At 47.7% G+C, this 23,346-nt stretch overlaps 1 protein-coding gene across 1 annotated transcript; it reads right to left on the bottom strand.

The window, feature by feature from the left end:
• Positions 1-11,389: 11,389 nt before the first annotated feature.
• On the bottom strand, positions 11,390-13,097 carry LOC117491527. Its single transcript, XM_034141554.1, is given in 3 exon segments — positions 11,390-11,547; positions 11,550-12,687; positions 12,732-13,097. Coding segments are annotated over 3 exon segments (1,662 nt in total).
• Positions 13,098-23,346: the final 10,249 nt, after the last annotated feature.

Below are 23,346 nucleotides of genomic sequence, written 5' to 3'. Positions count from 1 at the left end.
ATACTGGTTGGTGTGTACATTCCACCGCATGCGAACGCGCAGCAGGCACAACGCACACTCGCCGACCAGATACTGTGTGTGGAGAGGACTTATCCGGACTGCCTAGTTATTGTTCTTGGTGACTTTAACAAAAGCAACCTCAGCCACGAACTCCCAAAATATAAACAGTTTATTAAATGCCCCACCAGACAGGGGAACATATTGGATCACTGTTACACCACCATCAAGGGAGCCTATCACGCCGTCCCCCGCGCTGCATTGGGCAACTCTGACCACACCATGGTTCACCTGATTCCTGCATACAGGCAAACACTCAAGCTGTGTAAACCTGTAGTGAGGACATTCAGGCAGTGGAGCAGTAAAGCTATGGAGGAACTTCAGGCGTGTTTGGACTGTACTGACTGGGACATGTTTAGGACTGCAACGCAAAGTCTGGATGAATATGCAGAGGCTGTGACGTCATACATCAGCTTCTGCGAGGACAGCTGTGTACCAACACGCACCAGGGTGAGTTTCAACAACAACAAGCCTTGGTTCACACCAAAACTGAAAGATTGCAAAAGGAGGAGGCGTTTAGGAGTGGCGATAAGGCACGTTTTAGAGAGTCGAAGTACGTCTTTGGCAAGGCGGTGAGAGATGCTAAACGACAATACTCTAAGGTCTAAGACAGATCACAAACTACAAGCCAAAAGCCTCCCTCTCCATGAACGACCGACGCCTTGCAAACGATCTGAATCAGTTCTACTGCAGATTTGAAGACAGAGAGTTCAGTCCTGACACCATCCCCCATGACACCTCTCAACAGCTTCAGTCTCACACCTCCACATCCCCCTCCCCTTCAGGCCCCGGCCCCACGGGAACGCATACGGCAAAACGCATAGGATTAATGCAAACGCAATCGCCAAAAAGCTTCCGTCCACACGCAATATAGTGTCCGGATAGTGTCTGCCCACACGAGACGGCTCCGTTTAGATCCAACCGCTGGAAAAGCTGCAGTACATATGCCGAGCCTGTACGTGGCGCTGTAACTTCCTCCACAAAAGCAGCAACTTCCTCCACAAAAGCAGCGAAGAAGAATGGTTGTCATGGCTGCACTTCTGTATATTCTCCGCGGTGGGGGCCGAGGGAACCGGGCAGAGTTTTTCGCCGGTCAACGTGTGTTAAAGTTTAAATCTTCCGGACAAAATTATAAAAGTGCCGGTCAAAGGTCTTCTTTGTTATTTATTGAGCTTCAAAACAAATGAATAACGACTCTATATAATGATATATAATAATAAAATACACGGAGCCTGTCTCTTTTTCCTCTCTTCTGACAGCGTCAGTGTCTGTCTCAGCTGATCCAGTAATGAGTGACCCGACAGTAAAAATAAACATATTTATAACTAGTTTAGGTAGTTTGAGAGGTAATTAAAATAGCTAAGGGGGATGATCTGACTTGAAGTGTGTGTTTTGTTCCCGCTGCGTGTCTCCGTCCTGTCAGATTAGACTTCACTCGCGTTTATGTCCATATCGAGATAAAGATAAATAATCTGAATTCAGTGTGCAGTGTACTTTTGCGGGGGTGAGCAGCAGAGGTGGGGAGAGGCGGGGCTATTGCGTCGTCATTATCAGAAAATGACCGTATAGAGGCTACCACACGGAGCCGTTGGACCCCCCAGAGCGCTCCGTTCCCAGATCTATCCACCTTTGGACCCGTTGTTGTTTGCAGGGTCCGTTTCTATCGTTTCGTTACGGCGTCGTGTGGCAAAAAGGGCTATACGCAAGAGAAATATGCGGATACAACCCGTTTTCGTTCCCGTGGGGCCGGGGCCTGAGTGTCCCACTCTCCTACACCACTGACCTCCCCCGACACATCAGACTCTCTCTCAATCAATGAAAGGGATGTAAACAGACTTTTCAGAAAACTCAATACCAGAAAAGCGGCTGGCCCTGACAATGTCTCCCCCTCCACCCTGAAGCTCTGTGCTGATCAGCTGTCTCCTGTGTTTACTGACATCTTTAACACCTCACTGGAGACATGACACGTCCCAGCATGCTTCAAAACCTCAACAATCATCCCGGTTCCCAAGAAAGCAAGGATCACAGGACCAAATGACTACAGACCCGTCGCCCTGACCTCTGTGGTTATGAACAGAGATGGGGTCGTTACTAAAAAAAAGTAATATATTACATATTACATATTACTTTAAAAAAAAGTAATATATTACACTACTTCGTTACTCTCTACATAAAGTAACTCGTTACTTTACTCGTTACTTTACTCGTTACTTTACTCGCAGGGCCGGCCCGCCCCTCCCTACAGGCAGATCACGCAGACTGCTAAAGTTTCAAATGTTCTCTTTAGTTCAGTTTCCATTGTCACATAAGACTGATCCAGATAGCTCTGACCATAGCTGTCCTCTGTCTCCTGCTATCTGTATTTTGCGCAGTATATCTCTGAACGATGCGATGGTGATTCCACTGTGCAAATGGGCAACATTCCCTCTACTATGAAGGATGCTACAAGCCTGTCCATCTCTGCTTTGGTTACCGGTAATTTTTGCTGCTTCGGAGTAGGCGGCGGCGCACTCATAACATCCTCACTCTGGGTTTGGGGGTCCTTAGCTATTAGCTTCACCTTAGCATGTGTTCTTTGCAGGTGTTTGTTGAGGTTTGACGTGGTGTTTACAGCAGTGGATAACAGTTTCTGGCCTGGACACAGTTTGCACCTCACCGTCACATTCCTGTCTATTCTTCGGACAAACTCAAAATAATGGGCATACCTCCACCCCTCGAAAGTTATCGCTGACTCAGCCATTTTTATGCAGCACTGCACGTGGAGATGTGGACGCACAAGTCTCGCAGATTACGTACATATAAACCTGCGGCGGAAACCCCTCTTGTCTGTCAGTGTGATTATGACTGATTTTATAAAAGTAACGAAGTAACGCGTGTCGGGGCAATGTTAGTAACTGTAGTGTGATTACTGAATTATAAAAGTAACGCGTTACACTACTCCGTTACCGACAAAAGTAATATTATTACAGTTTGTACTTTGTAACGCGTTACACCCAACTCGGGTTATGAAGTCCTTTGAGCGCCTTGGCCTGTCCCACCTGAAATCCATCACAGACCCACTCCTGGACCCCCTGCAGTTCGCCTACAGAGCCAACAGGTCTGTGGACGACGCTGTCAACATGGCCCTTCACTTCTTCCTCCAGCACCTGGACACACCAGGAAACTACTACGCCAGGATCCTGTTTGTGGACTTCAGCTCCGCCTTCAACACCATCATCCCGGCTCTGCTGCAGGACAAGCTCTCCCAGCTGCACGTGCCCGACTCCACCTGCAGGTGGATCACAGACTTCCTGTCTGACAGGAAGCAGCACGTGAGGCTGGGGAAACACGTCTCTGACCCCCGGACCATCAGCACCGGTTCCCCTCAAGGCTGTGTTCTTTCACCTCTGCTCTTCTCTCTGTACACCAACAGCCGCACCTCCAGTCACCAGTCTGTCAAGCTCCTGAAGTTCGCAGACGACACCACCCTCATCGGACTCATCTCTGGTGGGGACGAGTCTGCCTACAGGTGGGAGATGGACCATCTGGTGACCTGGTGTGGGGAAAACCACCTGGAGCTAAACGCCCTAAAAACAGTGGAGATGGTCGTGGACTTCAGGAAGAACGCAGCCCCACCCACCCCCATCACTCTGTGTGACTCCCCAGTAACTGCTGTGGAGTCTTTCCGCTTCCTGGGCACCATCATCGCCCAGGACCTCAAGTGGGAGCAGAACATCTGCTTCCTCACTAAAAAAGCACAGCAGAGGATGTTCTTCCTGAGGCAGCTGAAGAAATTCAACCTGCCAAAGACAATGATGGTGAACTTCTACACCTCTATCATCGAGTCCATCCTCACCTCCTCCATCACCATCTGGTACGCCGCAGCCACAGCCAAGGATAAGGGCAGGCTGCAGCGTGTCATCCGCTCTGCAGAGAAGGTGATCGGCTGCAATCTGCCATCCCTCCACGACCTGCATGCCTCCAGGACCCTGAGGCGGGCAGGGAAGATAGTGGCCGACCCCTCCCACCCTGGACAAAAACTGTTCGCCCCCCTCCCCTCTGGCAGGAGGGGTTTAGGTGGCGAGAGGTTTTGGTCCATCGGGACCAAAACCTCTCGCCACCTAAACAGTTTCTTCCCCTCCGCTACCAGCCTCTTAAACAAGGCCCGGCCCCCCCGCTGACACTTTACCTCTGCCACATCATAGACTATAGAGTGGCGAAGTCACGCCCATCTACAGTACTTCCGGTCCATGGGACCTTATTTTGGAAAAATAATGTATTGAAGTCAATGGAGAGAGAAAACGTATCTTTTGATCCCGTTTGAATTGTGCCATGAATTACACATATGATGTTTGTCAATCTTAAAAAATAATTTCCATGTCAAAAAAGTCACAGTTTGTCGTAAAACTGTTGAAATATAAGACTATGAAAAATACGCAACTAGAAAGACTACAAATCCCAGAGTCGCGTAAGTGATGTCACAATTGTTTTCCTCCACTAAGAGATAGCTAAGATCAGCGCCATATAGATAGAATCTATCTATATGGCGCTGGCTAAGATAAGATAACTTTAACAAGATGCCTGTGTGCTTAGTACCAGGTTGTTATCAAACCAGCAATGGGTCTTGCTCGTTCTTTTGCTTCCCGTCTGATGAAAGGACCAGGAGTGGCTTGATCAAGTTAGCTACCTAGCTAGTAGCTAGCACGTTAATTAGCATTACAGCCATGTCATTTTTATTAGCCTTAACATGAAGATGTAGTGCCGAGAGAAGGGAGACGGAGGCAGTGCATCGGAGGTGCAAATCTCTCTTTATTGGGGAGCAGAAACTGACGTGCTGTCGGGTCGAAGCCGCAGAAGAGAAGAGAAGAGAAAGTGAAAGAGGAGGACACACAGTAGGTACCCCGGAGGTACCGTCAACATATATGTCCGGGCGGAAACAATACCCCCAACCTGTAGTTCCCGGATTGAATTATGTAACCCCAGTGTATGAATCAGTGATCACTACACAAGCCCCACCAGAATTCAACCATGGACACAATCCTCGCGTCCGGGAGGAAGCACCACAGGGGCCGAGGAGGGCGGGCCATGGAACGGGCCGTCGTCAGGGGGCCGCAGGAGAGGGTCGCGTTGTGGGGACAGGCGTGAAACACCCGGAGGTCCCCAGCAGGGAGGAGCGCTGCCCCGCCGCAGGCGAAGGCACAGCGGCGGCGGGCACGAAGTCCTCGGGAGGAAGGAGCCGTGTCCCCGGGAGGAGGGAGACGTGGACAGGGGAGAGGCCAGGCAGGGTCCCGAAGCGCGCCACCCGCGGGCCGATGAAGGCACGGGTGACGTTCGAAACCGCCGAGGCGAGGGAAGAGGCGAGACGGGGTCCAGAAGCGCGTCACCCACGGGCCGAAGCAGCCGCGTGTGACGTCCGAAACCGCCGTCGAGGTGGTGATAATAGCGAGAGGGTCCACACGAGGCCGACCAGACATGGTCGAACCTCCTCTCAGACACCAGAAAAAGCTCAAAAATGGTCGTCCCGTCCACGAACAAAAACAGGTGGGCGAAATAGCGAGAGGATCCACGCGAGGCCGACCAGACATGATCGAACCTCCTCTCCAGCACCACAAAAAACAAAACAAAAATAAAAAACTGTCGGATGACAATAGCCGCTGGTAGCTGCTAGTCATCGTCAGCCGTTGCTAGCAGTCGTCGCTAGCCGTTGGTAGCAGCTAGCCGTTAGCTGTCGTGGCTAGCTGTCGTGGCTAGCTGTCGTTAGCAGTTGAGGCTAGCCGCTCTCGACGGCCGGTAGTCGCTGTCGTCGTCGTCGGCCCCGGAGCCTCTGCTAGGCGGCGTGCCCCCACCAGGGAAGGTGCTGCAGCGTGCAGAGGCAAGCAACTCGGGGGTAAATCGCCGGGCGGCCAGGAAGAACCGGCAAGCTTCTTCGGCCAAAGCGTGGGGCTCAACACTAGCCGTGTTAGCTAGCGCAGCCTGGACATGCAGCCGCATATCCCGAAGAAACAGCCCCACGAGGTAGAAGTCGGGTTCCTCCATACCTAGCAGGTCGTGCATCGTCACCTCGTAGCAGGAAGGCTTGCTGCCTTCCAGTGCCGAGACGAAGCGGGAATGGCGAGCGACGTCCTCAGCCATTCCGCGGGGCGCACCGAGCCTCAGTCCATGTGCACGTGGCAGCTACGGACGTCTCCAAGAATCTCCGGCATTCCGAGAAAAGCTGCGCTTTTTGCCGTGTTCGATTCAGCCTCGGATCCTTCGCGAGACTTATGTCAGGGTCACCAATGTAGTGCCGAGAGAAGGGAGACGGAGGCAGTGCATCGGAGGTGCAAATCTCTCTTTATTGGGGAGCAGAAACTGACGTGCTGTCGGGTCGAAGCCGCAGAAGAGAAGAGAAGAGAAAGTGAAAGAGGAGGACACACAGTAGGTACCCCGGAGGTACCGTCAACATATATGTCCGGGCGGAAACAATACCCCCAACCTGTAGTTCCCGGATTGAATTATGTCACCCCAGTGTATGAATCAGTGATCACTACAAAGTAACATTAAGTAACCCAAAATGTTAAACAGTAAGAGTAGTAGTCATATTTCGTGAACCCGTTGAAGAGTACTGTCACCGGTGTGATCATTCTATAATACACAATTTAAGCCCGGGGGAGAAATGCTAACGGTAGCATCGGCGATCAGCGATCTTTTCTACTTCATGCTATCTGCACAAATGGTTGAAATTAAAAAGACCAGGCAGTTCAGAGAGAATCAAAGGAAGGCAGGCAGGCAGCTTTGCATGACATTCTTCTGGACGTGTTTCATTGTGGTGATAGTGAGGGTAGTCAATCGTTTGTTGACAAGACAGTAGTGACGGCCATCTTGGTGACGTGTGTTGTTGACCAGAGATGTAATTCATTGAGCGTTTCACACAAACAAATGTGTTACTACACAGTTTTACGACACATTTTATTTTTTTTGACTTGCAAAATTATCTTTTAAATTGACAAACATCATATGTGTAATTCGTGGCACAATTCAAACGGGATCGAAAGATAATCTTTCTCTCTCCATTGACTTCAATACATAATTTTTCCGAAATAAGGTCCCATGGAGGTCCACCGGAAAGGGAGGGACTTCGCCACTCTATATGCATTACATTAATGCACACAATGTCATACTCCTTTCTGCACATATTCTGATTTCACATTTCATAGTTTATATGCAAACATTCATTCATAGCATTCTATTCTATTTTCATGTAAATTACTGCTTTATTTTATTTGTATTTTATTGCTATTTAACTGTATTTTATTACGGTGTAAAAGATTTTGTGTTTTATATTAGATTTCTTGTTTTTTATATTTTATGTATGCACCATGACATCAAGTCAAATTCCTAGTATGTGTGAACCTACCTGGCAATAAACCTGTTTCTGATTCTGATTCTGATTCTAACCATCAGTTCTTCAATCGCAGTCACTCAGGAACTCCTCATTAACTAACCATTAACTATCTAGTCGTTCCTTATTCACTAGTCAGTAACATAAGCACACTTTGTGTACCTTATTGTAAGGTGTTACCGACTGGGTTAATGTTAGTGGTGTGTATGGACAGGGGTGCCTATCTGTTCTCCTGTGCCTTGCGACATCACTACTCAGTCTATACGAGCACATAGCAGAATTAATGTGATGGGGGAGCAGGTCTGAGAGAACATAATGAGGTTTATAATTAGCCTGTGGGTTAAAAGGCTGACCGCTGGAGGTCAGGCCTGAACGCTTCTTTGCTGCTAGGTTAATGCGTGTGTGTGTGTGTGTGTGTGTGTGTGTGTGTGTGTGTGTGTGTGTGTGTGTGTGTGTGTGTGTGTGTGTGTTTGTGTGTGTGTGTGTGTAGGGGGGGGGTCATAACTGACCACCATATAGCCCACCTTTCGCCTCTAATTCACATTTCTGCAATTTATATGGAATTTAACAAATCCTGAATTTGCAAGTACAATGCATGGGTTTTTAAAAAAAACGTGTAAACTAATGCTATCAACATTTCACTTAAGAATTTCGTAAAAATGAATTTTCAATAATTAAATATATTTTAAAGGTGACCTATTATGCTCATTTTCAGTTTCATATTAGTATTCTGTTTCTCTACTGTGACGTGTTTTACATTTTTCACATTTTCATACTGCAGCACCTCTGCACTTAGGATTTTGAAACAGGCAAAACAATTAAGCTGGCAGAGAAAATGCCACCTCTGGACATTTAATGTTAGATCAATCTCAATATAATGAAGGCAATTATATATAAATGGCAACATCTCAATAGCTTAGAAGTTAAAAGGCTTAAAGTCTCAAGCACATAACAAGTGTGTTGCTCAATTTTATCATCTTTCGAATGTATTTCTTTTGAACACTCAGGTAACGGAATTTTCTAATGTAATTTAGGACTTTTTGCTGCAGCAGGGAACTGGTGTGAATGATTATGAGAACAACACAACTATTATCATTTCTTTTACACATATCCAATACCTTCAAAGGGCTTGTTTTCCATCACATTGAAGTTGAAGAATTTGGGGTTGATTTTTCTAAAGACATTCTCAATTTTTTCATTGGCATGTTCTGAACTGACTCTGTAATCTGTAAACCCAGATGATCTCACACGATAACTGTGTCCATCTGAAGCATAGTTAAACATGTTAGAACTTAACTCAATTTAGTGTCATTGGGAATATTCTTGTTAGCCAGCACGGTGCAATGCTGCCAGCAGCTATCCTATTAACTTTTCCAGAACAACAGGAGATCTTCCATCAGGACTAAGAAAAAGAACTTTAAAAAAAGGAGGGAATGAGAGATGCATCAGTTGAGAATGAGAAGAGAAAAGATTATAGTTAGCATGCAGATCATATGGTAGCACTACAATATGGGCTGGGAGATTGAAAAGTGGTGAATAGTATTCCCCTAATGTAGGTTCACTGAATGAGAGTAAAGTGTTTGAAGTGTCAAGGTCAAGTCTTACCAAAGTCACACAACGATAAGCAGCTGAAATTGCTCAAATGTCAGAGTCTGTAGTAATGGAAAAACCTGTACCCAAAACTGTGGGTTTTGCACATTCACAAGCTCCTAAGCTGTTATCAACAATTGCTGTCAAATGAAAAGATGCAGCAATTTCCCGCTCACAGGTCTGCTATAGACAGCTGAAGCAATCAATGTAACTGAAGGAAGATCAACATTGCTCTTGTATCGTCCTGTCCTATCCATTTGGACATGGCTCAGAATGCCTCCCAGCATGCACTCCACTGCCGACAAGTCTATTTTTGAGAACCCTGTTGTTTAAAATGTGAAGATGGAGATTCCAGGGCCAAAATGGCATACATTTTTGACATGAAGAGACATTTTAAAGCTCTTTTGAGTGATTTTTAACTACTAGTGAAGAGAAATACACACAGGCCTAATGAAGCTGGATCCCTAGTGTGGGGTTTCAGACTTTCAGCTCATACAGTAAGTACCATGAAAGAAAAATCACTTGTTTTTTTTTCAAAAATGCATCTCTGAAGAATATAAGTGAACGTGTTCACGTGGTTAATGCCAATCATCCAGAAAACTATCCTAGAGCTCATTCCATTTCCCTGTGGTGGTGAAAATTGACAATTCAACAGCTAATGCTATTCCACCACGGAACAATTTTCCAAAACAGCTCCGGGCTCACTGTTACTGCTCTGATTTAACAGCATCTCTTGAAAGCAGAAGCAAGAAAGACTTTTAACTTAATGGTACAGTAATAGGAGGTATACAGCACTTTCCCTACAGTTACAACACTGTGTGGCCTTGTGTTTAATTTGTCATTTTTGTGCCGCTGTTTGAAACAGCTATATAACATACTTCCTGGTAATAGTACACAGATTTTAATGGATCATGAACTTACTTTTCAGATAGACTGCACACTTAACAAGGACATTTGCAATAATGTACTATATTTTAGACAACAAATGGTACATAAAACGATAGTTACGGCTGTAACTACGGTTCTATGAGTCCCGGATGACCGCCAGAGGCGGTGCTTTAGCACTGGATATGTCCATCGCACGCATGCGCAGTTCGAGTACCTAATAACAACAAAGTCACCTGTGACCCACGTGACGACGGCTACATAGGCCGGCGTCATTAGCGGATCGGTTCCCAGAATCTTCTCGCGAGCACACAAGAATTCTGAGTGACAGGAAACTCTGGCGGTCATCCGGGACTCATAGAACCGTAGTTACAGCCGTAACTATCGTTCTATTTAATCCCTACTGACCGCCAGAGGCGGTGCTTTAGCACTGGATGACTTATACCAACCATGTCATGAAGAATCCGAACACTTGCTTACCTAGCTGGAAGCAGCGGAGCTCGGCAACAGGACCACGCCCAAAGGATGGGGAGTGGCGACATTGACCCGGTAGAACCTGGAGAATGTGCCAGACGATGCCCACGACGCCGCGGCGCAGATGGTCTCCAGGGGCACCCCTCTCAGGGCAGCCCAAGACGTTGAGATGCTCCTTGTAGAGTGACATATCACCCCTGATGGCGGGGGGTGGCCACTGGCCCCATAGGCATGTGAGATGGTATCCACAACCCAGTGGGACAGCCGCTGCTTGGAGAGAGCACAACCCTTTCTCGTGCCGCCATGGCAAATGAAGAGCAGCTCTGACTGTCGTATACGGGCCGTAGCACCAATATACACCTCTAGGGCACGCACAGGGCACAGAAACTCAGGCGTGCCGTTCTCCTGTGGGATGTTAAAGCGCGCCAGCTGGATAGGCCGATTGGAGTGGGCTAGTGGAAGCACCTTGGGCAGGAACGCCACGTTCGGCCAGAGGGCAACACCCGAGCCATCGGAGTTCCACCTCAGACATGTATCGCTCACGGAGAGGGCATGTAGCTCTCCAACTCGTTTCCCTGAGTTTACGGCAAGCAGAAATGCTGCCTTCAAGGACAGCCACTTAAGCCCTACCTGGGCCAGGGGCTCGAAGGGAGGAGATGACAGGGCATCCAGGACTAGGGGCAGGTCCCAAGCCGGAGCCCTGGGGGTGCTAGGGGGACGCTGCCGTAAAGCCCCTTTCAGGAAGAGGGACAACAACCTGTGGCGCCCCACCGTGCCGCCGTCGACTCCCACATGTTGGGCAGATATCGCAGCCATATAGACCTTCAAAGTGGAGTGAGAACGACCACTATCCAGAAGGGACTGCAGAAACTCTAAAATGGTGGCCACAGAGCAATGCTCCGGACTCTCGGCCTTACCCAAACACCAGTGAGAGAAGAGCTTCCATTTGCACTCGTACTGTGCTCGAGTGGATGGTGCTCTGGGCATTCAGGATAGTTTCCCTGACAGATGCCGTGAAAACACTCAACAGTGGGTTTGGCCCCTCAGAGGCCAGGCCCAGAGCTGAAGGCGGTGAGGGTCGGGATGCCAGATCTGACCTCCGAGCTGTGACAGAAGGTCCTTCCTGTCGGGGAGATGCCATGGTGGGCTGCAGCAGAGAATGCGCAGCAGTGGGAACCAAACGCGACCAGAAGGAGCCTGTGCCCCTGAGTAAGAACCCTGTGAAGCGTCTGCAATATCAGAGACAGTGGTGGGAAGGCATACAGGAGACTGTCTGGCCAGTCGTGCGCCAGAGCGTCCTGCCCCATCGGGCTGGTCACCTCCGTCCAGGAGAACCAGAGGGGGCAGTGCCTCGATTCTTCCGAGGCGAAGAGGTCCACCTCGGCTCTGCCAAAAAGGCTCCAAATTGACTCCACCACGTCTGGATGAAGCCTCCACTTCCCCGGTGGAGGTTTGTGCAGAGAGAGGAAATCCGCAACCTGATTTCGGTCTGGTAAAAAGGCTGCCCGCAGACTGGTCAGACGGGGAGACGCCCAAGACAAGAAGTTCTGTGAAAGCCGGAGCAGCTGAACGGACCTGGTGCCCCCTTGGTGGTTGATATGGGCAACGGCGGACATGCTGTCCGAACGAACAAGCACATGCCTGCCCGCCAGTTGGGGTAAAAAGTGCTTGAGTGCAAGCAGCGCAGCCCGAAGCTCTAGCACATTTATATGGTGCGCACCCTCCTGGGCGGACCACTGACTCTGAGCAGTTCTGCCCTGCCACACTGCACCCCACCCAGAGAGACATGCATCCACAGTGACAGTCTCCCGGCGGGATGGGATGGCGCCCATGGGCACACCCATCTGAAGATAGGCCCTGTCCCCCCAGCGTGACAGAGAGTGGAGGCACCACTGTGACACCCTGACTCTCCTGTGCCTGTGCCACTTGGCGTCAAAGTGGAGGCTGTTCAGCCACATCTGCATGGGGCGCAGAGACAGCAGGCCTAAGGGCACAATGGCTGAGGCAGCCGACAGTGTGCCCAGGAGCCGGAGGAACTGGATGTAAGGCACCATCTTGCCCAGCCTGAAGATGGGAAGAAGGTGGGAAATGTCGTCCACACGACGAGGTGTCAGGTAGGCCCTCATGGCGACCGAATCTAGGACCATCCCCAGGTAAGTGACCTGTTGGGCAGGGTCCAGACAACGCTTCTCGGTGTTCACTCTCAGGCCCAACCGGGCTACGTGAGACAAGAGGCGCGCCGTATCCTGGGCCACGTGAGGCCGGGATGGCGCGCAGACCAGCCAGTCGCTTGCAGGGGTGAGAGAGCTGCCGCCACGACCCTGGTGAACACCCTTGGAGAGAGGGAGAGACCAAAGGGAAGCACCCGGAACTGATAGTGTTGGCGCCGAAAGGCGAACCTCAGGAACTTCCGGTGATGGGATGCAATCGGCACGTGGAAGTAGGCGTCCCTCAAGTCCACGGTTGCGAACCACTCCCCCTGTGTGACAACACGAAGGGTGTCTGCTGTGGTTAGCATATGAAAGGGCAGCACCTTCAGGAATCTGTTGAGTCCTCTGAGGTCCAGAACTGGACGGAATCCGCCGACTTTCTTGGTCACAAGAAAGTACGCCGAGTAGAACTCCCCGGACTGAAGCAGAGGGTCTACTGGCTCGATTGCGCCCTTGGCCAAGAGGACGGATAACTCTTGGGCCAGAGCTAAGGCCTTCACTGGGTCGTTGACAACTGTCATTCTGACCCGGCCGAAGGCTAGGGGCCGGCGTCGGAACTGCAATTCGTATCCCCGGGTTAGGGTGGAAACTACCCAGGGGTCGGAAGTACAGGCAGCCCAGTAGCTGAGCTGCTGCTGCTGCTGGGAAAATCAGCCGACGACCGGCCCCGGGGCATCTGGGCCTCTGAGGTACGAGGCTGCCTAGAAGGCCGGCGATCGGGGGCCCGAAACTCACTGGCAGGCGGTTGAGTGGGCCGCTGGGACCTCCGCAAACCACCGCTGTAAGCTGGTGGCTGAGTGCGTCTGCAAGAGGGGCCCCTGGGCCTGCTGGGAGTGGGCACAGGCCTATGAAGACCCGAGAGCTGCTGCCTGGTCTGCCTAGCTTGGGCAGCACGCTCCAGTGCCTCCAGGGCAGCTGCCCCAAACAGCTCGACTGGCACGCTACGGAGGACTCTCCTACATGTCTCCGTTAGAGGAGACTGCGCCAGCCAAACCTGGCGGCGAGTCTGCACCAGTAAGGACATAACTCGCCCCAGTTCCCTAGTCATTAAAGGAAAGGCCTGGAGTGAATACATCACTGAGGCCCAGCAAAGGAGTCTCAGCCGGAGCCTGCCGCAGAGAGGAGGAGACGGCCAGCATTAAATGGGAGAGGGAGTTCCCGATACGACCCATGCGTGCCGCTGCGTCGTAGGCCTTACAGAGCAGTTCGTATGTGACCCTGCACTGAGGCCGAGAGCACCTGGCATCAGGCCTTAGAGCCTCATCAGGAGCCAGAATCAGGGAGGCGATGGTGGGCTCAATGGGTGGCATGCGACCCAGCCCCACCCTCGCTGGATCTTGCATGGCAGCCAAGGTCCGGGCATCAGAGCCAGAGTGGGAGAGGGCCTTGGTGTCTGTCCAGCATGCATGGAGCTCCCTCAGGTACTCCTCTGAAGGATGAACAGTGAGGGGGACAGTGGCAGGGTTACGCCTGAAGAAGGCGCTAGCCTTAGCCGGGTTGGCCTGCGGAACCGGAAGCTGCAAGTGTGCCAGGGCCGCATGAATAATGGCCGCCATGGAGGCGTCCTCCACGCCCTGCAGAGAACCCTGAGCAGAGGAGTGGGAAGCCTCCTCGGGAGTGAGCGGGGCCTCGTCCTCCACCTCTTCGTTGAAGAGGTTAGCCGAAGCCACTAGTGACATGACATCGTCATGTGGATGTGCGGCAACCGAAGGAGGGGCGGGCGGCAAGCTAGACGCTCCTCCTGGCTGAAAGTCCAAGAGGAGCGTCTTCATCATGCTCATGTCGGCAGCTAACTGATCTACCTTAGAGGACAGCCTGTTTCTAGACCTCCTATTGGGGGGTGACCCCATAGCCATCGTTCCCTCGCGTCGCCGGGAACGGCTAAACTGCTCTGGAGGAAGATGTGACGAGGAGTGGTGTCCGTTGGCTGCTGCCAAACGCTCCACCTCTGCAACTCTAGCTACTCTGAGCGCCCGAGGCATACAGCTACAGTTCATGCAGGCGTTCTGCGTGAGACCCTCCCTCAAATGCTCGAGACCAAAGCAAGAGGGGCAGCGGTCATGGCCGTCCTCGGGCTCAAGAGGAGCTATACAGGCGCTACATGAATGAGCCATTATGTACGTGGCCAGATGCAGGGCAACCGGGAGCGGGTGCGAGGACACAGCCTTCACCAGCTACCTGCTGAACGGGAAGAGTAGAGCAATGCTCCTACTCGCCGAACACAAAAAGGGATGTAAACGTCCTACACCCACGTTACCAGCAAAGGGAGCGGGAGCGAGAGCACTGCCTTCACCTAGCTGAAATAAAAATAAAATAAAGAAGCTCAACAGGACAGCTTAGCCGGGCGGTTGCTGCTAACAATCGGGCAACACGCTCACCAGGAGCGGGGGCGAAAACACTGCCTTCACTGGTTGGGATAATAACGAAGTTAAACGTAAACACAGGCTAAAACCAGAAACTGGCCTCTAAAGAAAAAACAGCACGGATAATCCCGGCTTAATCCAGCATCAGCCAAGTGGCTGCGCGACAGGACACAGTTAGGCTGAGCCACGCTACTGCTAACTAGTTAACCGAGTAAACACAGCTAAACTGGAAACTCAAAATGCTAATAATAGCTCGGCATAACGCCGCGGTCAGAAACAGTACGAAATAGCCCAGCAAGGGCAACTCCTGGGAGAGGGAGCGGAAACGCTGCCGTCACCAAGAAAAAAGTTTAAGCAAAATAGCAAACAAGACAGCACGGGTGATCCCGGTTTATTCCGGCGTCAGCCAAGTGGCTGCGCACCAGGACATGGTTAGGCTGAGCAACGCTACTGCTAACTAATTAACAAGGAAACACAGCTAAAGCTGGAAACTCAAAATGCTAATGATAGCTTGGCACAACGCCACGGTCAGCAGAAGTACAAAATAGCACAGCAAGGCAACTCCTGGGAGAGGGAGCGGAAACGCTGCTGTCACCAAAAAAGTTAAAGCCAAATAGTAAACAAGACAGAAATCAGGACAGTTTAGCTGGGAGAGGGAGCGGAAACACTGCCATCACCGACCAAGCTGACACCAACCTGTCCGTCGAAGTTTTCCGCGTAGCCGGCCACAGCTCCTGGGGGACGGGTAGCCCGTAGCCCCGACTGGAATAGTCGTGAAACTGCACTCAGCCGGCTGTAAGCGGGGAAATCCTTAGATCTAACGTTCCAACGAACGCTGTAGGTTACAAAAATGCAACCACGGTACTCTCGCGAAGCGAGAAGATGAAAAGGAACCGATCCGCTAATGACGCCGGCCTATGTAGCCGTCGTCACGTGGGTCACAGGTGACTTTGTTGTTATTAGGTACTCAAACTGCGCATGCATGTGATGGACATATCCAGTGCTAAAGCACCGCCTCTGGCGGTCAGTAGGGACGAAATAAAACCTTTGTTTTCATTGCATCACATAACCAACCACTACAATATGAAGCATTTTATAAGCCATGGGGTGGGTCTGTTCTGTCTGTCAGTTCAACACTTTGGTTTGACTTAAGTACGGATTGCCATACAACTATAGATTAATATGGCATTTGTACTGTTGTCTTGCTCCATTATTGTATGTATTTATAGTATGTGCCAGAGGGAGAATGCTAATTATCTTCATCATCTGGCGGCACCAGCAGGTCAAGTCTTAACTTATCCAGTGAAATATTTACACATACTTACAAACATGTGGTGCAAACATACATGGTTCCAACAAAATTAATCCTAATTACATGGGGATTCACTGAATTTTTCTCTAGCATCATCATAAGGTTGGAATTTGTGGAGGCCAAAATGTGCAAACGTGCTACAACAGCCCAACACACTTTTATTCAGACAAACATGCTGCACTTTCAATAATGATGCCAATAAAAAAACACAAAAGTGCCAGAACAGATGCAAATGAAGAACCATCTTCACCAAGTTGAAAACACCTGTGCAGCATTTACATGCGCATTGTTTACTAAAAGCGCTGCAAATACAAAACACTGCATTTGAAAAAGAACTGAAAGAGGCTGAAACATAACGGAAATATATACAAGATGTTTCTTCATTTGCATGTGTTTTGGCACATTTGTTGTTGTGTTGCATGAAACCGCAGTATGTTTCACCTTATGGAAATGTTTTGGGTCGTTGTAACGCATTTGCACCTGTCGGCAACCATAGTTTTCAATGCACAATTATATATTTTATCTTTTATATTCACAACTTTAAAGCAGCCTGTCCTCCTACGACAAACGACCAAATAGGTTGATTGTCCAGCAGCTTATTACGACCCATAGTCACGTTTTAAAGTGTAGCACCTCTAGTGGTCGTTTAAGAAACAACATGCTCCCGTTGATTGCAAACGCTCCGGAGGGTCGTTTATTCACAAATAACCCTCTCTGGAAAATCCTAAATTGTGGAATAGTTTGGCCATTAAAATGCTTTTTGATTAGATTTCTAGCGAGAAGTGTATATTGTACTTTTAGAATCTACATCCAGTGGATGTGTAGGATCTATAGTTTGATAGATATTACGAAGATGATTTGAGGTCTCGCCAGGAGAACGTGTACTACGTCTTTACGCAGCGTCCATGTAAAGTTGGCGTCAACCCTCACAGGGTGAAAACAGTATTTCCGGTCTTGAAGTTTTCATAATAAAACCGGAAGTATTCCCCTCAGTGTCAAATAATTACACAGTGATATCTGCATTACTCATCCACTAAAAAACATCAGTTTATCCTTGTTAATTACACAATATTGATTGGTTTAAATTGTGTGCAATGCTTTTGTGTTTTGAACCTTCGATTCGGAGAAACAAATAGTTTTTTCGGAGTTTAGACACTACAGAGTTTCCGAAGACACTACACTACCCAGAATCCTCAGCTATCGTTTGGGACTACAACATCCGCTTTCCTTTACAAACCCCGTGATTAGTCCTCAAGCTCTGTGATTGGATGTTAGAGTGGCAGTACGACAAGGTTACGCCGAGCGTCAAACAGCTTTTTGAAATGGAATGTAACCACGGCAGACTATCCAAAACTGGACTCGAACGGGTCATCATTGAACATCATTATTTACTAATAAAAACTATTTAAATTAGAGTGTGCATTTTTCTTTCATATTGCCACACTTGGTAACCGTTTTATAAAAGCAATAGCTCACTTCAGGCCGTGATATATGCTCATTATATCACAGCTATTTGGTCGTATGAGTTGGAGGACTTGTTGCTTTAAAGCAGGGGTGGGGAACCTCCGGCCCCCGGGCCGTATACGGCCCGCGAGACCATTTGATACGGCCCTCGAGGTAATTTATAAACACACGCAAAAAAGAAAACATTTTAAGAAATCTAGACCGCAAAATAATTAAACAAGCGAGTGCCTGTTTTTCCTGGCCAAGGTCAGGGTCCTTGAACACAACACGAGCCTAACGTGTCATCACGTGGTATATGTCTCGTCTGACAGGGGTGCAGTTCTGACGGAGAGCACCAGAAAATGCAGTACCCAGAAGGAGCCGTACACATGCCGCAGTTTTTGCGTGGCTGTGTCTTTAGTTGAAAGCCCAGTGGCGATCTGTTCATCTGTCATACTCATACTGATCATATAGTCAATAACTTTGTTGTTATTAGCATCTGGTTAGCTAGCTATGCTAACGAATATAAGAATCTTTTTCTACAACCAGTGAGGTAAAGGCACATCTTTATATGATCATTATAGTTATAAAAAAATAAGAGAATAAAGTAAACAGGTATAAAATACTATATGACAGTAAAAAAAAGTTGTTATTAATAAACAAGAATACAGTTTAAAAGGGGAGTGATTTGTAAAATATCCATAAAGAAAAAGAAATCTGCTTACAGTTCTGTTTCATATGGGTGTTGAGAGATGTATCCATAGATCTCCTAATGTTGCTCTCAAAGTGCACCAGATTGATGCTTTTAACTTCAACATTTAAAAAAAATCTTCCTGGGGGAGCATGCCCCCCGGACCCCCCTAGAGGAGGTTAGGTCCCCCCGACTTAAATCATGTTCACATGGATAGGAAACTAAATACATTTGCACACATCTTGTGTCCATATCTTTCTGTTTTGGGGGTCATGCCACAACCGTGCACGTGCATGCATGCGCGAGTCATGGTAAGATATCTGGATTAAGAGGTTGCTTTTTCTTTGCACAGCATGAAAGAAAGGCGAAATGAATGGGCTGTGATTTTAGTTTTTTTAAGCAGAGGTCAATCATTTGTACGGCCCTCGGAGGATGTTGAACAAATTTAAATGGCCCTTGAGAGGAAAAAGGTTCCCCACCCCTGCCTTACACATTATAATATTTTAATATTGTTGACAGTACTAACATCAGAAAGGACACAGTAAATCCCATAAGTCTTGACAATTACTTACCCCTGCTTTAAAGAAACAATTATATTAAAAGTTATGCTATATTTTTCTGAATTTTTGAGCATCGCCAGCAACAAATAGAAATGTTATTGTTAATTGCTTTATCGTTTGAACAGAATAGACCGCAATGTGAACAAAAAAAAATATGATTACATTTGATGACACTTTTTTGCCAAATTCCTGAAAACTTTCCCAGTTTTTATCTAATGAAATCCAATTTATAGAATGAAAAGAAGATCTCTTAAAGATTGTGCTACTTTGAAACGTGTGGCAACATTCACATTCAGTACAGGGTAAGTGTGAACATTTAAGCTCTGTCTCTTTCAGGTGATTGCTGTTCATCCTGAGCGATCAGGGAGCAGCAGGGATGACTCAGGGGCCTACAGAAGGCTACTGGGAGTCTATGTTTCCCTACATCTGTAATCCCCGCCTACGGAGAAGGAGCAGGGAAAAGCTTCTGAACAAGGAGGAATTGGAAAGAAAAAGACATACATAGAGTTAAATTTGAGATGTGCTGTTGATAAAAGGCAATGTGGTAATGAGTGTGAGATAAAGAGAATGGGTGGAAGGGAGGCAAATCTGAAAGAGTGCAAAATATCCAGGGGTTTCCTCTTCTAGTAGCACATAAGAATGGTTGTTACGACAACCTTCCTTTCCCCCGCTATTTCTCTCTTATTTCTGCCATTTCATTTCGCAGCCCTTCTGCTCTTAGTAGTGAGGCGATCTGAAAGCATCAGGCCTGAGGTAGGAGCAGCAAGAAAACAGAGGATAAAGATGATCAAACTCTGAGATGGCGGTGATCTGCTGGCTCGTGTGTCTCCTGAGGCCAAGTTAAGGTCTCTGTGTGTCTCCCCCCGCTGCTTGATAATGAAGTCGGATGGTCTGGCAGGGATATGGCTGTGATCTTTGGTCAGCAAGGCCACAGAGTGAAAGTGCAAATGTCTCACTTACTCAAGCAATCAATGTCGAAAAGGGTCGGCCCCTGCCAGTTCAGCTCGCCTGGAGGGAAAGTTTAGGATAGTAATTCTAGGAGAAAGAATAGTGTTGCTAACTGACAGAAGCTTGAGTGGTGCCGTAGCTTTGCTGAATGTGCAACTTAAAAGACTTATGAGGCAGGTTCGCTGGGTGAGAAATGTTCTCCTTATCATTCTATATCACTATTCAAGTTGATGAAAAAGAGATTATTCGTTAGCCTTCATAGATCTAAAGACTGATATACAATATAGAAATCTGTACAAATGTAGGTAGACATTTCAGTGTACACAGCTCTCTGTAATGTACACTGCACTTTAAACTCCTGTTCCATAACAGAGAAAAAAACTGCGCTAATGCTACCACAGAAACAAATATAAAAACTCTTTCACAGAGTTCTTTCATCAACATTGCTACTGAAGATAATTCTATCGGCACTGAAGCAGAACATAACAAAACACGTTACATGGCCGAATATTGCTGATTTGATGTACTGCTATTTATTTTGGTTAATTGGCTTTAAATTGTTTTTGGATGGTTCAAACCGAATCATCTTCTTTTGCCTCGTATTGTATTTTGTCATTATGTACCCCCACTGTTCAAATATAATGAATATAATAAGCTGAACAATTAACCTGATTAAGCAGTAGAACTGACAGATGGAACAACAAATCCTAAATCAGGGGCAGGACAATGAGGAACCAATCAGCGACCTGGAAGATGCGAGTGCAAGAGAACTGGAAACCTGTCCCACTATGACTGTGGAGAGTGGCTTATGTGGACTTAAAGGTCCCATGGCATGGCCCTTTCGACTGATCATATTTCCATTGTTGAGGTCTACTAGAATAGATTTAAATTGTGCAATTTTCCAAAATCACATTGGTTTCTCATACAGCATCTCTGTATAATATGTGTATTCACCAGGTATTCACTCTCTGTCCTAAACGGCTTGTTGGAGCTCCTGCCCCCCCCTTCCCTGTGAGCCCAGTGTGCTCTGATTGGTAAGGATGTTGCGAGGCTCGTTGCGAGGCTCGTTGCGAGGCTCGTTGCGAGGCTAGTTGCGAGGCTCGTTGCGAGGCTCGTTGCTGCGAGCCGCTGCTGCGAGCTGCTGCGAGCTGCTGCGAGCTGCTGCGAGGAGCGGACAGGTTTCCGGGTCGGCGATACAGCGAGAACAAGCGAAACTCATCCTGAGCACACACAAACACTCACAGCCGAAGTAAAAACAATAAGTGTGGCTTGATATTGAGTAAGAAAAAGGTTTATAACGCTGTGAGAATGGGTCTGCGGAGAGCATTTCTCCGCGATCCCAACTCGTCTATTACCAGCGTTCAGGGAGCTATATGCAAGTCAATGGGGACTCCCTGTTAGTTAGCCAAGGGATCCTGGTGTGTGAGGTGCTCCTCCACTTGGGCCAATCCGGTCATTTGTTGTTGATTTGGGTGTTCACACGTCAAAGAACCCAAGAAAAACCCAAGAAAAATCTCCAACGAGGCGTTTTGGGGCAGCATAGACAGGTCTTTTCTGTGTTAGAGTTTTACTCGCTACAGGGTGTACTTTGAGGGTTTTTGACTCTGCAGACCGTTTACATGCATAAAAACCTTCATAACACACAAGGGGACGGGTAATAACCGGAAAAGCATGACATGGGCCCTTTAAACACATATTTATACAGGAAGATGAAACAGGAAATTGTGATGCATTTTTTTGAGAAAACAAACGTAATAATCTGTTGGGTAACTATCGAAGTATTTACACTGATGGTTCAAAAGATCCCAAAAAGCAGAAGAGAAGAGGAAGGATTTGGCCTAACCCATTTGCAAATCTGCCAGAGCAGATGGCTGCCTGATGGGATATCAATATTCTTTGCAGAATTATGTGCCTTGGAGTAGGCGATGTGGTGGCTAGTGGGGGGGATTTAATCTAGTTTTTATGCACTGATTTATTATCTTCCTTGATAGCATAGTTTAGGAGATATTAATGATGGTTTCTAAACTGTTGAGGCATACAAGTATACGTTTTCCATGGGCTGTAGCACATGTTAGGGTTGAGGGCAATGAGGTGTACGATAGGGCAGCTAAGGCTGGACGGAGTACCGCAGCATCATCATCAGCAACACACTGAGTCATCAAGGGCAGCAAGAGAGGGATGCAGACAGCAGAGGAAGAAGGTTATTCAACATCCAATCATCACAGAAACCTGGCAATGAAGGGAAGTGGCCCTGAAGGATGAGATGAAACTGTCAAGGATAAGGGCATTTGTACATTGTGTAAACTAAGTTGGTTCGTGCTGGGGAATGAAAGAAGTGTGAACACTCTGGACTTCTAGAGTTTGTACAACATGTCTTGTAGTATTGCACACAAAGGAGGATTTCTGGCTCCAAAGATTCATTACGGCGATGGCAAGGACAGCCAACTTCAAACTTTAAAACTGTGGTCAACAAACAGGTGACATTACAGTGAATATGTATACTTCTTCCTCACAGTCTGTAGGGGTACACAAGGGGCTGTTCAGTACAGGATGTATTCACTTACACCCTTGACACAAATAACAAAAACTGAAAATAACTCAGGAAGAGGAGAGGATCCTTTTCTCTAGACATTGACGTATTAATTCAACCAGAAGAGACCCATTTTTGGATTAAGGAATCATTTTTGACATGCACCAGAGGATAACAAATGTCAATAGTCTTTGGCAGTTAGACACTCGCTTGTGATGTCATATCTTGAGGAATAGAACTGGATTTGGTGGCGAGTGGAATTCTAATGAGCTTAACCTTAGTGGATGGGATGGAGGAGGGACGCAGTGATACACCTCAAATGACAGCTGATGGCAAGAGAGAGGAGTCAAAGTTTGATATCAGCACAATGATTGGCTGTTGAAGATTGTGGCAAAATGTTAATTCAAAGAGTGATGCCCTTGTCTAGCCTCTTAGAGGCAGCTGTTGAAGTGAGAGAGAATGAGCAGTGCAGTTTTAACATGTTTTCAGAATAACCAACATAATACAATTTCAAAATAGACATGTGGATGTCAAGCAGCTTCTAGGTGTCGGCAAACAGGAAACACAAGCCCCTTGACCTCCTCTCCACCATTGTAATCCAGAAAGAAGAAAGTCATAAGAAACTAAAGAAGCAAAACTCAAGCACCTATTCACCCACATAATCCAAACATGTTGAGAGAGCAAGGGTGCAGTTGGTATATTGGCTTTTTGGGAGAAATAAGCAGTCTTTTCTTTCTGTTTGAACACACCTTATCACAAAATCATAAAACAACAAAAATATGTTCTATAATCAGAAAAGGAAAAGTCACAAACGCAATGATGAATGAAAAAGATTAAGAGCACACTGCAGCATCAAGCCCATCACTACCATCTACAGCCAACCAGTTACGAGGATGACAAATACTGACACACACATTACATGT

Source organism: Trematomus bernacchii, unplaced genomic scaffold (genome assembly GCF_902827165.1).
Source record: "Trematomus bernacchii unplaced genomic scaffold, fTreBer1.1, whole genome shotgun sequence".
NCBI classification, from domain to species: Eukaryota; Metazoa; Chordata; class Actinopteri; order Perciformes; family Nototheniidae; genus Trematomus; species Trematomus bernacchii.
Note: the sequence above shows the minus strand (reverse complement) of the source record. Positions and strands in the feature narration are given on the sequence as shown.